Source organism: Monodelphis domestica, chromosome 2 (assembly GCF_027887165.1).
Source record: "Monodelphis domestica isolate mMonDom1 chromosome 2, mMonDom1.pri, whole genome shotgun sequence".
In the NCBI taxonomy this organism is placed as follows: domain Eukaryota; kingdom Metazoa; phylum Chordata; class Mammalia; order Didelphimorphia; family Didelphidae; genus Monodelphis; species Monodelphis domestica.
Window position 1 is genome coordinate 258,507,856 of NC_077228.1, and position 15,932 is coordinate 258,523,787.

The 15,932-nt window shown below is 35.9% G+C and overlaps 1 protein-coding gene across 3 annotated transcripts in view; it reads right to left on the reverse strand.

Moving 5' to 3' along the window:
- DNAH2 (dynein axonemal heavy chain 2) overlaps positions 1–15,932 on the reverse strand; it is a 149,141-nt gene that overhangs the window by 90,313 nt on the left and 42,896 nt on the right. For all 3 annotated transcript variants that reach the window (XM_007483167.3, XM_007483168.3, XM_016430831.2), the window contains exon 14: positions 15,565–15,779. In XM_007483167.3, coding sequence (XP_007483229.1) covers positions 15,565–15,779 — 215 coding nt within the window. The remainder of the gene's footprint in view (positions 1–15,564; positions 15,780–15,932) is intronic.

Here is a 15,932-nt window from a genome sequence, read left to right on the forward strand (position 1 = left end):
CTCTCTCTGTCTCTCTCTGTCTCTCTATCTCTGTGCCTCTGTTTTTCTCTCCTTTCAATTAAGAAAGCACATACAAGAAAGAAGAGCTTTACTCTAGGACACACACTTATAATGCTAAATTAGATGACCAGAAGCATGAAAAAATGAGTTACACTGCTAGAGCACCTAGGTGGCACAGTGGATAGAGCACCAGGCCTGGAGTCAGGAAGAATCATCCTCCTTAATTCAATTTAACCCTGTTTGCCTCAATTTCCCCATTTGTAAAATGAACTAGAGAAGGAAATGGCAAACCACTCCAGTTTCCTTGCCAAGAAAACCCCCAAAAAGGTTTGAAATGAACTCAGGATTGCAGAAGAGTCAACATCTCAAGTTCTGATGAATACCACATTTCTTCAAAGAATCCATTCAACCTAGAGTACAAGTATCTTGGACTATGAGTTTCTTGAGAGACAACCCCTTACTCATCAGTCTTCACTCATTGGTGAGTTAAGAAAGTAGAGAACAAGTCAGAAACAAGGGCCAGGTTTGCTCCTCTTGAAATGTGGATCAGTTTCTTGTGAATCATCCAGTCCTAGGTTACATCTTAGTTCTCTTTTCACTAAGAGGCTTAATTCAGGGACTCCTCACTGTCCACATTTCTCCCTTCTCTCTCTAGGAGGTTGGGTCCAGTACATCCCAAGCATCACTGCCCAGAACTACTCCTTTTCTAGGGACTGCTTGTCTTCCCCACTTTATTCTAGTCATCACTTGGTGAGGATCAGCTCCTGGGGCCAAGTGGATGAGAGGCTCTGCCAATCACCAGTTCTCCATAGCCCAGTAGTCTACAATCTATGGCTTCTTTCTTTTCTTCTTCCTAGACCATTTATGTTTTGCCATATTCTCCATCTATCTTTGCATTGAAATCACTGAGTATTAAAATATTATATACATGGTATCAATTTTTTAATTTAATTTCTTTACCTCTTTCAAAAGATATTAGCATATAAGCTATAATTCTCTCTACAATGGTCTTTTTTTTTTCAGCATAGGCACATCATGAATATGAGATAAAATGTCCAAGTGTTCCATGAAATGATATTTCTTGGTTTTGACCTCTCCTGCTTTATTATTACTTTGTTGATTAGACTTACTGATTTGTTATAGACTTAAGAACGTGATGGATAAAATATTAATAGTGCAGATTAAACTTAAAAGTGTGTTGTGTGGGTACAGTTACCTCCTATCCCTCAGAGAGTACAGTGTTAAACATTTACCAGCATATCCTCAGTTGTTTGTCTCTATGATAGAGTCCTGACTGCTGATTCCAAATGAAAGAAGGATTCCCTGTTGGTGACGAGGTAACTGATAGTGCAGTGGCTAGAGACTGGGCCTGGAGTCAGGAAGATCTAACTTCAAATACAATCTAGACACTTATTAATTGTGATCTGGGCAAGTAAATTAATCTCTGCTCATCTCAGTTTCCTCATTTGTAAAATTGGATAATATTAGCACCTATGTGGATTAAATATGTACAATGTAGTTTTCCATCCTTAAAGTGTTATTTAAATAGTAGCAATGATGATTATGATGAGGTCCTGCTAATGCTCTGGTTTGTGGATATCACTATGCTAATTTCAGGAAGCCCCAGAACCCTTCAGAGCCTCCTAAATGAGATCTAGAATCATACAAAAGATTGTAACCTAGCTATGCATCTCAGAGAAAACCAAATGGATGGATTTCTATTGTCTAGACTAGTATGTATAACTGGATGATTGATCCAAAGAGATGGTTCATTATTAGCACATATGTCCAGAACCAATACTATACATGGACAATGAGTTGGAGTATTTCCTGCTCTATTACTAACAAAGTCCCCTTCATACTAGGCATCTTTCTTTGAAACTCCCTCTTGAACTCCTAGAAACTTGATTTTCTCCAAACAATTCCTCATGCCTGCCCACATTCTTCATAGTGTTCTCATGTCTATGCCACTATATTGTTTGCTTTCCACTGCCATTTTCTGGACTGTTCATCTTCACTCAGCAACCTCTCCTCTCGTCTATATTATTCTATTTATTTTGGCCCATAACCTGGTTGTTATGATCTACCCCTTTCCTCTTTTTCTAGTCTTGTCATGTTATATCGTATAGCTCAGAAAAGACTTACAAAGTATATATATATATATGCATATATATATGTATATATACATACACACACACACTACTCCCTTCCAGACACTTAGAAAATAGTCTACAATGGTGTGTAAATTATATGAATCAAAAAAAAAATCATTTTTGATATGGCTTTATTTTGGGGCAGAAATGGTCACGTGAGTGCTCCTTCTAACAACAGGCTGACTCAGAACATCTGACCTTGACTAGATGAAACCAGATGGAACAGGTTTCTCCTCTGTTCTCTGCCAGTTGAGCACTAGATTTCAAACCTTACAGATGTATTTCATTGCTCACTTTTGTTGTATTTTTAATTCAGTGATTTTTAAAAACTGAAATTACTCTAAAGAAATTGTAAAAATTATAATTCTTAAAAAGCATATTTCAAGTACTGTTAGAGATATTGCAACAGTTTTTGGTGTGGGGAAGAAGCATTTCACAATGAAAAAGGATCACATAAACCAAATATAAGGTTAAAAACTGACAAACAATTGCTGAAAAATGGCCTGATTTATCCTCAGGAAAAAAAAAAGAAAGAATTTTGGAGGGATTTAGCAGTTAGAGATGTTATTGATTTCTTCAGTTTGGAAGATCAAGAAGTCTAACTTTTTTTAAACAACTGTTAACCATTGCTATGAAGAAAAACACCAGCCCTGAACAAGACAATAAAAAGCTGGGATTATACATAAGACAGTGAAAAAGATAATTATTACTGATGAAACTCACATTTTCAGTGAAGGCTAGTACCAAACCACTGTCAGAAGTCCTGGTGAGGATATAAGATCTGGAAATCTTCATCAGATTTATATCATCAAGTAAAACATCTACTCAAAAAATGTTTGGAAGACTAAAAAAAAAGTATTCAGTGGACTGGAAAGCCTTGTCCTAAGTAAGGGAAAAATAAAATCAAATATATCAATATATTGAGAAGCAAAATTGTTTTGGAATTAAAGAAATTCTCAAGTGGAAAGGAATACTGAAACATACCCTTCCAAACATCACAAAAGAAATTTATCCAAGATATGGAGATAAATACACATCAGTAGCCTGGGAACTTGCCTGTTTTAACACCAATAAAAAATCTGTGAACTATAATCAAGGTGAACACTTGGGGGAAAAAAATTGTGTTTGTTAAGGTACAATTAATATCCAGTGTAATAAATGAAAAGTTTCATGAGAAGAAGTTAAAGCATATGACAAAATCTTATAAACTCAATGCCAAATCATAGAAAAGAAGTGATAGAACAAAAAAACATATTGGACATTTGAAGCTTTTTTTTTAAGATGTAAAAAGTCATAAGGTTTATTGCATTTTAATAATATTGCAATAATTAATTATTGTATGTTAGTAATATTATATTAATTCTTTTCTAGTTAATTTAAACATCACAGTGCTTTGTTTCTCACACACACTTAATCTTCCATCTCTGTGTCTTTTCACATTCCTCATACCTGGAATTCATATCCCCTCACCTTTGCTCCTTAGAATCCAATTTTTCCTTAAGACTCAGCTCAAATACTATCTTCTCCATAAAGCTTTCCCTGATCCCCACAGCTATTCATCCAAACACTTCTCTCTGAAATTACCTAGTATTTATTTTGCACACAATTGTAAAAATACTATATGTACAGATCTTTCCCCACTTTTATCACTTTTGTCTTTGTATCTGTAGTATCTAGTCCAATACCTGGCATTTAATAAATATTTGTTGGGGGCAGCTAGGCGGCTGGGTAGATAGAGAGTCAGGCCTGGAAAAGGGAGGTCTTAGATTCAATTCTAACCTCAGACACTGGCAAGTCGCATAACTCCAATTGCCTAGCCCTTACTGCTCTCTTCTGCCTTAGAATAATACTTAATATTGATTCTAAGATAGAAGGTAAAGGTAAAAAAAAATACTTGTTGGGCTGACTGATTGAGTGGGTGGGTTTATAGGAAAAATCAGATTATCACCCAAGTGTGTCATTAATAATGCCCTATGAGATCTTGGGATATGTTATTAAGGAAGATGATAATGTTTATTCTCACATATAGCAAGGAAGATAGACTCTCACTGGAAAAATACATTCACATTATAGTTTAGATACAAGAAATAAAAAGATAGTATTGAGATTCTCAAGCACCAATCATCCCACAGAGTGTGGATACCCTTTCCCCCACACCCAATTATTTACAGAGATTAAAAAAATTCTTGGAATGTGACCGATGATTTCTAACAGAACCTAGATGACTCTAGAATCTTCCTGGATCTGTCTGGAAAACTCCAGCTGGGGACACACCGCTTCTGTCCCCCACTTTCTCCTCTGCCTTCAAACACATTTTGCTTATCTATCCATTGAATTCCCAGTGGTCTTAGCTTTGACCCAACGGATGCCTGAGAGGAGATCCAAAAGTCTACTGCCATTCAAAATGAACCCTATTCTTGGCATGGGGAGAGAGCTGAGCCTGGCTATTCCCTCATGGTCCCTCTCAGTCCCACATCTCTAGGTGAAGCAGTTGTCAAGGTAGAACTACCTATGACAGTCCATCAAAGTACATACAAAATACATTCTGTAGTTTCAGCTCTGGGTTACTCCCTTTGAACTATGGCTTTGCCCTTGGCAAAAAGGGAGAGAGTCCATCCTCTTATTAAGGATCACAATACTAAAAATACTCACAAGGCATTAGGAGAGTACTCTTCTAGTCATTATCTTTTTATAAAATCGGATTATTGGTCCTAAGGAGTTTATGATTGGGATTGATTATATGACCACCTAAAATTTAGAGACTAATACGGTAGCTACTACAGTGAAAATTTAGTAGTCATGACACAACAAAAATAGATCAAAACCAATAGATGTGGAGATGGTCGACCAAATTAACTCCTGGTCTCAGGTTTCATTCTAGGAATCATTAAGAGGGCTATCATCCAGGTTTTGAATGAATATACTACATAGAGTATTTAATTTGAATGTTAACAACAATCCTTGTGGGGTAGGCAGGCTTTATTATCACTATTTCACAGAGGAGGCCTCCATCCCTATTCCCATTTTATGAACAAGGAAATGGGACTTCAAAGAAGTTGCAAGTTTTGATCAAGGCCACTTAACTAGCAAAGACTTTTAAAAATCTAAGTCTAAACGACAAGCAGACCAATTTTAAAGAAACTTGGAAAGAACTGCAGGAGATAATGCACAGTGAAGTGAATGGAACCAGGAGAACATTATACCCAGCCTCAGAATTAATGCTTGAAGATTACTGTGAATGTTATCTCCAAAAAGTGAACAGAAAGGTGAAACATGAAAAACTTAATTTATATATACACGCTGACCTTCCTAAAAAAGATCTTTTGTGATGCAGGGAGGGTGGCAAGAAGTTGGAACACTTGTGGATGGGATTTATTAGATAGGTTTGAAGAAAAAAAGCTAAATGTATAGGAGAGATCTGTGACTTCATTTGCATATCTTCTTTTTCTTTGCATATAGAAATGTTTGGTTTTGTAAAACTTGGAATAAAAAATAAAAATAACAATCTAAGTCTAGGAATCTGAAAGTCCAGTCATCTATGGATATATTTCCTGGAATTAGTTGACTACCTAATTAATGGTTCATCTCTACAAGTATAAACTCTGAATTTCTGAAAGAGAAGTTACTAAGTGAGACTTTTAACAAAAGCTGAATGAAGGTCTGCTGGAACTAAAACACAAATACATTGAAATAATTCTTATCACTCATGCCTTGTCATATCTCTGTGCCTCTGAGCCATAAACGCCCCTTATTTAAAGAGGGGAGACAGAATAGATGCATTTCCTTCTCTGCTGCAGGCATTCTAGATTTCTTTGAGCTCTTTGCTCTCACTTTGAACTTCTTTGGCTTCATGTCCAGCTTTCCTCAGTTCCCTCTTAAGCTTTCTTTGGTGTGTGGTCTTTGCCCCATTAGATTTTAATCTTTGAGGGCAAAGACTATTTTTCCTATTTGTATCCTCTAAGTGCAATGCCTGGTAAGAGGTAAATATTTAGTAAATGTTTACTGACCATGTCTACTGACATTAAAAGAGAAATACCATTTCCACTCTAGAAGATACAGTGAATTACCTGAATAGATTTAAGATTACCAAAATGTAAGGGAGGTGAAATTGGATGAATTGAACACTAAAGCAACAAAGATGTGCTAACTTAATTAAGTTAGAAGATGATTTTTAGCTGGAAAATTGTCTAATTAAGAGAGGCAAAACTTCTACCCCATTTCCAGGCAGTGTGACTATGGACAAGTTACTTATTTTTTCCCCCAGTCTAGAAAATAGGGTTAATAATACCCATATGCTCAGATACTTTCTAACTGTGTGACTTTTGGGCAAATCATTTAACCACAAATGCCTAGCCCTTACTGTTCTCCTACGGTGGAGCCAATATACAGTATTGATTCTAAGACAGAAGGTAAAAGTTTTTTAAAAATAAAAATATATGATCCCAAAGCCCAGGAATCAGGGTTGTTGTGAAGGAAGTTTTTGTTGTTTAGTCATTTGTAGTCATGTTCAACTCTTCATGACCCCATTTGGGGTTTTCTTGGCAATAATATTTGTTGGTTTGCTCTTTTCTTCTACTCCTTTTACAAATGAGGAAACGGAGGCAAACAAGATTTAAGTCTTCCTGACTCTAGGCTCAGCACTCTACCATGCCCTGAGGGAAGTATTTAATAAACCAATAAACCATAAAGTGCTATACATAAATGTATATAGCATTATTGAGATAAAATGGAAGACTAAACATTTTCTCCTATCATTACAACTATTCACAAGCTTCTCCAAAATAAAAATTATATACAAAAGAAGAGCCAGGCTAAAACAAGAAACCCAAAGCAGGAGTGCTGTAGGAACCAGAATGAAGTATCACTGAGAAATATTTAACAAAATAAATACAAATACAAGAAAACACTGATAATGCCAGTATGTGATAGTCAGTATGCAATAGCAGAAATCCTTAAATACAGTTCCATGGCTCCACTCATTTCTATTATGAGTCGATATCAGGGCCTTAAAGCAGTAATAACTTGATGAAATAGCCATGGAGAAGGTTCATCCCTAATCTAACTTGCTCAATCAGGGTCCACTGCTTCATTTGCCCCGTGACTTCTGGCAGGGTTGTCCAACTGGAGGCTGGGTTTAGAATTTCCTTTGCCAGCACACCCTTTGCCCAGCTCAGCCAGAGAACTAAAGAACAGAGGGGGCTACCTGAAAAGTACCAGCGGGTAGGAGGGGCTTTCCTTGGCCTAAAAAAAAGGAAGACCGGCATTGAGCTGAGGGCCATTCTGTCCCTCTATGAGTCATTTGAGGCAGGTGAAAAGCTTTCCTCCAGCATGGGAAGAAGCTAAGACAGTTTTGAGGTTTAGCCCTCCAGGAATCTGCCTTTAAAGGTAGTTAGAAAGTGAATGATAAGGGAAAATAAAGGGAGAAAAGACCTGGAATTGCCAAAGATCTTAAAAAAAACAACAAAAAAAAACCTCAATTAAATCATGAGTACAAGCAAACAAGAAAGACAGCCTTCAGGACATGTACAAGAATTCAAACATCTATAAACAGATACTGAAAGAAGGGCAAATGAATCAACATTAGTTGAGGCAACACAGTGAAATACACACAAAAAAAAGAGTTTGAGAACCACAGCAGAATGTTCCTGAATGATCAGGGAGAAAAAAAAATTGGGGGGAAAAGTAAAATGTATGGCCTAAACAACAGAAATAGCTGGCAGAATAGAAATACCAGAATTCAGAGAGGCAAATCTCATCAAAGAAACAAAAGTAACAACAACTGCTTGGAAATGCAAATATACAGAAGTGAAAGTCAGGAAAAAGAGAAGCAAAAGGCATTAATATTAAAAGAACATATGATTGAGGGCAGCTGGGTGTCTCAGTAGATAGAGACCCAGGTCCAGAGACAGGAGATCATAGGTTCAAATGTGACCTCAGACACTTCCTAGCTGTGTGACCCTGGGCAAGTCATTGCTTTATGCTTACACCACACTTTATGCTTACACACACTCCCTGGGAACCAATACATGGTATTGATTCTAAGACAGAAGAGTTAAAAGCAAAAACAAAAAAAACATGATCTCTATATAAGTAAAACTTAAGGATTGAGGGGGCAGCTGGGTAGCTCAGTGAATTAAGAGCCAGGCCTAGAGACGGGAGGTCCTAGGTTCAAATCTGGCCTCAGACACTTCCCAGCTGTGTGATCCTGGGCAAGTCATTTGACCCCCATTGCCTAGCCCTTACCACTCTTCTGCCTTGGAGCCAATACACAGTGTTGGCTCCAAGACAGAAGGTAAGGGTTAAAAAAAAAAAAACTTAAGGATTGATTAATCGAATCCTTATTGATCTTTATTTCCTGATATTTAGCAGAAAGAAATAAAAAAGAACAAAGAGATATAAGAAGCATGAATCAAAGAATAAAAGTCGAGCAGACAGAATGGGAGAGGAATTAATGAAGAGGATGAGGGAAAAAGAACAGGAAATTTGACTAGCAAAAGTTAAAGAGGAGAGGTAGCGAGTTTTATTTGATTACTTAACAGAGAAGAAAAAAAGAATTTGATGGCAGAAAAAAAGATGAAAGAAAATAAGCTAATAAGTAAAACTCAAAAACTAGGAAAAGAGATGACATATGGGGGAAAAGAGGTGAGAAAAAGAAAGGAATAGGGTTGTCTTAAGATAGTTTAAGCAAAAATAACAAGAGACAAAGTATTGCCTTTACAGAAAAGGAGAAATAACCAGAAAAAAAAAATCTTAATTCAGAAAAAAGGCAACATTAGAGACAAATGGAAGAAAAAATATATTTAACTCTCATAACTTTAAATGTGAATGGAATAAATAAGCCAATGATTCGGGAGAAAAGTTGACAGACTAGATAAGAAAACAAAACCCACAATCTATTTATTCCTCACAAGAAATATATCCCCAAACCAGAAAAACACAAAATAAAAATGAGGAATTGGAACAAAATTTACTATATATCAAGTAAATACAAAAAAATCAAAGAGTTGCAGTCATGCTATCAGACAAAGCAAAAACAACAATTTACAATATTAAAAAAAGATTAAAAAAAGGAAACCGCATTATAAAATGAACCAGACAACAAAAGATATCAGTATTAAACTTATATGCTCCCAGATGCCATCACATCTAAATTCATAAAGGAAAAATAAAATTAATTAAAAGAAAACATAGCAAGAGAATGGTGGCAAGAAATTTAATGTCCCTTTTAGTTTTGAACAGATTTAACAGAAAATAAACAAAAGGAAAAATATAGAATTGAATAAATACTAAAGAAACTAGAATTACAGTTTCTTACACTACTAAAGATATACATTTTTTTCAGTAGCACATGTCACTTAATTGTAAAAATGAAGAAATAGTCTTTACAGACTATAACACAATAGAAGTAACTATTGAAAGGCAAAAATAAAGACTCAGGTCCAAATGGAGATTTAACACTGAAACCCTAAATAATGAGATCAAAGAATGCATCATAAAAACAATCAATAATTGTATGAAAGAATATAATGATGAAACAACACACCATAATTTCTGGAATCAGCTCAAGTAGCCCTCAAGGGAGAAATTATATTTCTATAAAATATCTTAACAAATAGGAAAGAAGAGGATTAATAAAATGAATGTGTACTTTTCAAATTAGAGAGCCAACAAATAAGCAAGTCTGTAAATAAGCACAAAAGAAAAGATATCAAAAATTAGAAGGAAATGAATGAATTGTAAACCCAAAGAAGTTACAGAAAACTGAAAGCTAGTTCTTTGGAAAGATTAAAAAATTGATAAACATTTAACCAACCCAATTAAAAAGAAGAGGGCAGAAAATCAAATCAACAATATAGGAAATTAGCAAGGTGAAACCACAACAAAACTGTAAAAAATAAAAAGGATTATCAGAATCTATTATGTATAATATATAGTATATTCTATATGCTAACAAAACAGAAAATATGAAAGAAATAGAGGAATACCTCAAAAAGTATAAATTACCCAAACTAACATTAGATCAAATATAGATCTTATATAACCCAGTCTCAGAAAAGGAAACCCAACAAGTTGTAAAGGAACTACCAAAGGAAAAAAATTCAACCCTAATGAATTCACAGGAGAATACTATCACACTTATAAAGAACAATTAATTAGTACAAATATTATACAAATTGTTCTCCAAATTTGAAGGAAAAAGCACTCTACTAAATTCTTTTTATGAGACAAATATAGCCCTGATCCCTAAACCATAGAATGATAAAACACACACACACACAAAAAGAATATCAATTCCAAAATTTAAGTAATTTTATCCTCTCCTACTACAACAATTTATTCAAGAAATCATTCGGAACAAACTGGACTTATCCCGGGGATTCAAGGGTGGTTAAGCAAGAGGAAAACAACATAATTAGTCATATTAAAAACAAAAACATAAAATCATATGATTATATCAATAGATGCAAAAAAAAAGTCTTCAACAAAGAACAACATACATATTAAAAATCCTAAAAAGTATAGCAAGAGTGGTCTTTTTTAATATCATAAAAAGTAAATAACATTTAATATCATAAAATCAAAAGCAAGCATCATATACAACTGAAACAAACTAGAAATTTTCCCAATAAATCCAGGAGTAAAGTAATATTGGCCACTCTTCCCACTATTATTTGAAAAAGTTTTAAAAATACTAGCAATAGTCATAAGACAAGGGAAAGAAGTTAGCAGTATAAAGATGAGGAAATAAAACCATCCCTATTTGCTGATAACATGATGGTTTATTTGGAAAATCAGAGGGGAAACAGCAATAATATTGAGAAAATGAGCTTCTGCAAGTTGTAAGCTACATAATAAACCTATAAAAATCAATAACAGAGGCAGCTAGATGGTTCAGTGAATAGAAAGTCAGGTTGGAGAAGGGAGATCTTGTATTCAAATTCTGACCTCAGACACTTCCTTGTTGTGTGAGCCTAGGAAAATCATTTAACCCTAATTGCCTAGTCCTTACTTAGTATCAGTTTAAGACAGAAAGTAAGGGTTTTTTAAATAAATAAACAAGTAATAAATAGTCAATAGCCATTCTATATAACAATAATAAAATCCAAGAAAAAATAATAGAAAGGGAATTCTTTTCAAAATGCATTAAATAGTAGGAGAAATCAATCTATGAAAGTGAAAGAAAGAAAGAAAGAAAGAAAGAAAGAAAGAAAGAAAGAAAGAAAGAAGAGAGGGAGGAAGGAAGGAAGGAAGGAAGAAAGGAAGGAAGAAAGGAAGGAAGGAAGGAAGGAAGGAAGGAAGGAAGGAAGGAAGGAAGGAAGGAAGGAAGGAAGGAAGGAAGGAAGGAAGGAAGGAAGGAAGGAAAGAAGGGAGGAAGGAAGGAAGGAAAGGAGGGAGGGAGGGAGGAAAGAAGGGAGGGAGGGGAAGAGAGAGAGAGAGAGAGAGAGAGAGAGAGAGAGAGAGAGAGAGAGAGAGAGAGAGAGAGAGAGACCACTAGAGGAATATTCAGTGCTAATGGCAGGGCCATGACAATACACTAAATACAATATCATTTTAATGTTATGTCAAACTATCAAAGGAAAATATTTTATAGAACTATAAAAAATAAAAACAATTCACATGGAGAAACAAAAGACAGAATATTTAAGGGGGAAAGGTTGGATTGAAGTGGGTCAGTCAGCCAATAAACATTTGTTAACTACCTACTATGTACCAGTATGGTACATAGTATGTACAAGTATGGTACACTGAGGATAGAGAGAAAAGGAAAAAAAAGGAAAAAAAAGGAACTCAGTCCTAACAAGGGAGACAACATGCTAACATCAATGTGGAAACAAGTTATCTACAGGATAAGTTGGAGATAATCAAGAGAGGAAAGATACTAGATTAAGGGGGATCAGGACAGGACTTCTTGTACAAGGAGAGATTTGAGCTGGGACTTGAAGGAAGCCTGAGAAGCTAGAGGATGGAGAAGAAAGGGAGAGTCTTCCAAGCATGGGGGACAGCCAGAGAAAATGCCCAATCTGGAGGTGAGCATTTGAGAAACAGCGAGGAAGCTGCTGTCATTGGCTCACTGAGTATGTGGGGGGGAATGTAAGGTGGAAGAAAGCTGGAAAGGCAGAAAGCAGCCAGGTTATGAAGGATTTTTAATGTCAAACAGAGGATTTTTATATGTGATGCTGGGAGCGATTAGAATTTGTTTTAAACCCTTACAATCAATACAATTAGTCAAAAGAAAAAACAGTAAAGGGTCTTCTAAAGGTGTACAAGAATTCTAGAAAGGGGGATAGCTCAGCAGATAGAGAAACAGACCTAGAGATATAGATGATAAGCCCATAACGGAAGGCAGGAAGGAAATCCTGGGTACAAATCTGACCTCAGACACTTATCTGTGGGATCCTGGTCAAATACCTTAACCCCAATTGCCAATCACTTACCACTTTTCTGACTTAGAACTGATATTTAGTATAGCTTCTAAGTCAGAAGGTAAAGGTAAAAAAAAAAAGAAAATGAATACTAGGCAGTCTGGCTAACTCCATCTTAGTAACTCTAATATCATAATGAATAGACTAACAGTGAGTCTGATAAAGAGAAGATACTATAATCCCTTTTAGTAAAGCAAAATATTTCTACTATGAGAAAGCACATGGGAGCTAAGTCTAGCTGAAAGTGTAGATTTGTTCCAACTCAACTTATGTTCCTTTTATCTCTCTCACTCCTTCTTCATACATATGTTGAATTCTCTGTAAGTCAAACGAGACTATGCTACAATTCCATTGTATGACAATATATCCAAAAAACTATTCCTTATTACCAAATTGGATTTATATCTAGGATGCAGGGTAGTTTAACATTAAGGAAAACAAATTGCATAATTAGTTATATAAACAATTAAAAAAAATTTTTAAAATAAGATCAAACCCATAGACACACAAAAATTCTTTTTAAAAATCTAGCATTCATTTTGTTAAAAACTTCAAAAAGCTTTGGCTTAAAAGGGGCCTTCCTTAATATGATCAAAAGTATTATCTAAAACCAAGAGCCTACATTATTTTTAAGGGAATTACAATGGAAGCTTTAAGAATAAGGGTAAAGTTATTTGGCCAAGAAATGCTAGAGCTGTTAGTTACAGGGCAGGACATGGATGACAAGCCTATAAAGGCAACTTAAGGAGGACTAGACAGAAGTAGGAGTAACTTCACAGACATCTTGGGTCCCTGATTTGGCCTGAGCCAAGAAGCTGAAACTCTATACAGATGGAGCTAAATCCAAGGCCATCAGCTCAGTTCAGGCAACTGACTTGTTCTGGATGGCCTTTAACCGAGTAAGAAAAAGAGAACTTGATGTTTCAAGTTGGAGTGAGCAAAACCCCAGTCACTTTTGAATATTTCAATGTTTTTCTTATTATTTTACTCACAATATAATAATTGATTACAAATTCTCATTCAAAATTATTCAATCAACAATTGGGATTTTTACTTACTATTGAATCTATGGTTATAATTTGATAGAATTCTAAAAAGGCATAAAACAATTCATATAAACCAATTAAAGATAAATCTAAATACAGGGAGTGGTAGAATTCTTTTTGAGTCAGAAGCTGCACTGATGGATGTATTATTACCAATCATTCTTTATCTGTCTAGTCTTGAGCTCATTTCTCATCACTACTCCCTGGATGTTTCAAACTGGGTATCTCAGAGTCATCTCTAACTCAACACGTCCAAAAGAGAATTCATTATATTTCCCCCATTTTCCAACTTTGTGTTGAGGACACCATCATCAATCTCAGTGCCATCCTTATCCGACATATCCATCCCACACTGATACCACAACTCCTCCCACATATCCAGGCAGCTGCCAAATCTTGTTTCCCCACCTCTCTCATATATGTCTTCTTCATTCTACTCATGCAACCACCTCTCTAGTTTAGGCCTTTGTCACATCATACTGAAGAACTAGTACAATAACCTTTTTTTAAAACCCTTACCTTCTATCTTAGAATTGATATTAAGTATGGTTTCCAAGGCAAAAGAGTGGTAAGGGCTAGGCAACTGGGGTTGAGCGACTCCTTCTATGTCACCTCTTCCCTCCCCAGTCCATCTCTAATCTAGAGTTGCCAAGACGATTTTCCCAAAGCATAGTTCTAACCATTCTATTTCAGTAGATTCCAGTCTCACGAATACCTCTAGAATCAAAGCTGTTCCCTCTCTGTCTTTCCAGTTTTCTTAGATTTACTCCCTTACATACATCCTGTGGTCTAGCTCTACTGATTTACTGGCCTTTCCTTGTACATACTGCTCTGCCTTTCTGAGATTTTGTCCTAGTTGTTCCTCATGCCTAAAATGCTCTTCCTCCTTACCTTCACTTCCTAGAATCTCTGACATCCTTTAAGAATCAGATTAAATCCCACTGAATACAAGAGGTCTTTCCCAGTCCTCCAGGATGTGAATGCCTTCTCCTCTAAAGTTATTGTCATTCAGTTGTTTTTCAGTCACGTCCAACTCTTCATAACCCTATTCAGGGTTAAAGTAATTTGCAATTTCCTTCTCCAGCTCATTTTACAGATGAGGAAATGGAGGCAAACTTAAAGTTAAGTGACTTTCCCAAGGCCACACAGTTAGTCAATGTCTGAAGCCAGATTTGACCTCAGGAAAATGAATTTTCCTGACTCCAAGCTAAGTGCTCTATTATCCTGTGTCCCCTCTAGGGTTACCTTCCATCTAATAGGTATATACCTTGTCTATTCCATACACATGTCTTCCTTTTGAATGTAAGCTCCTTGAGGATGGGGACTGGTTTTGCATTTTCCTTTGTATCCTTATGGTTTGGCGAAGTGTCTGGCACATAGTAAAGGCTCACTGAATGCTTTATTCATTCATTTATTGGTTAAATGGGACATAGACCCAGAAAGGGACACAGAACAAAAGCATCTTATTTGCTTGCTGACTTTGTGAGTTTTATTGGTTTTGCTTTGTCTCTGCCTAGAGAATTTATATAAAATGCTTCTTGGATATTTATTTGACTGATACTCTATGTTTTTTAAAACAAAACCAAAAAGTGTTCTAAATCTACAGGGAAGAGTGCTCAGAGACTCCCCCCATCCCCAAATATAAATCTCAGGAGAAACACATATCATGTGGTTTGGGATAGAACAAAATGGAGCAAGGAACAGAAACGCCAGGTGGCAGTATACCTTAATCATAGGCTCTTTTTTGAGGGAGTTGATATAATTCTTTAAAAAAGTTAAAAGTGTAAAATTCACGTTATGAAGAAAAAGTAAGTATTGTAGGGCATAAAGTATAACAACAGAGAGATATATGGGAATGGGAACCAAAGCACACAAGACAGAACTGTGAAAAGGGTCAAGGAAAAGGGACAGAGATGATGGCACTTGAGTTGGCCCCCATACTTGTCAAAGTTGACATTCAGCATTCCTGGCTTCTCAGTACTGATCCCTAGCAGTGGAGTGTCCAGCCGTTTAATACTGTCCTTTTCCACAGTCTGTGTCCAATCTTGAAAAGTCTTCCGAACCATTTCATCCATGGCCTGGGTCAGCTGCTGATATGCGTGAACACTCTCTTCCCCAGTGCCAATGTGAGGCAGGAAATGGGCAGATGTGAGGTGCTAAAAAAAGGGGGGGGGGAAGGAAAGCATATAAGTAGGCCATATTTTCCGCATGCTTCCAATAATTCATTTGGTTGAAAGTCTTTTACCTGAGGGCTAGAAAGCTTAATAGAAAGACTGAAAATATTATCTACTTCTAGAAAAAATTCTGTC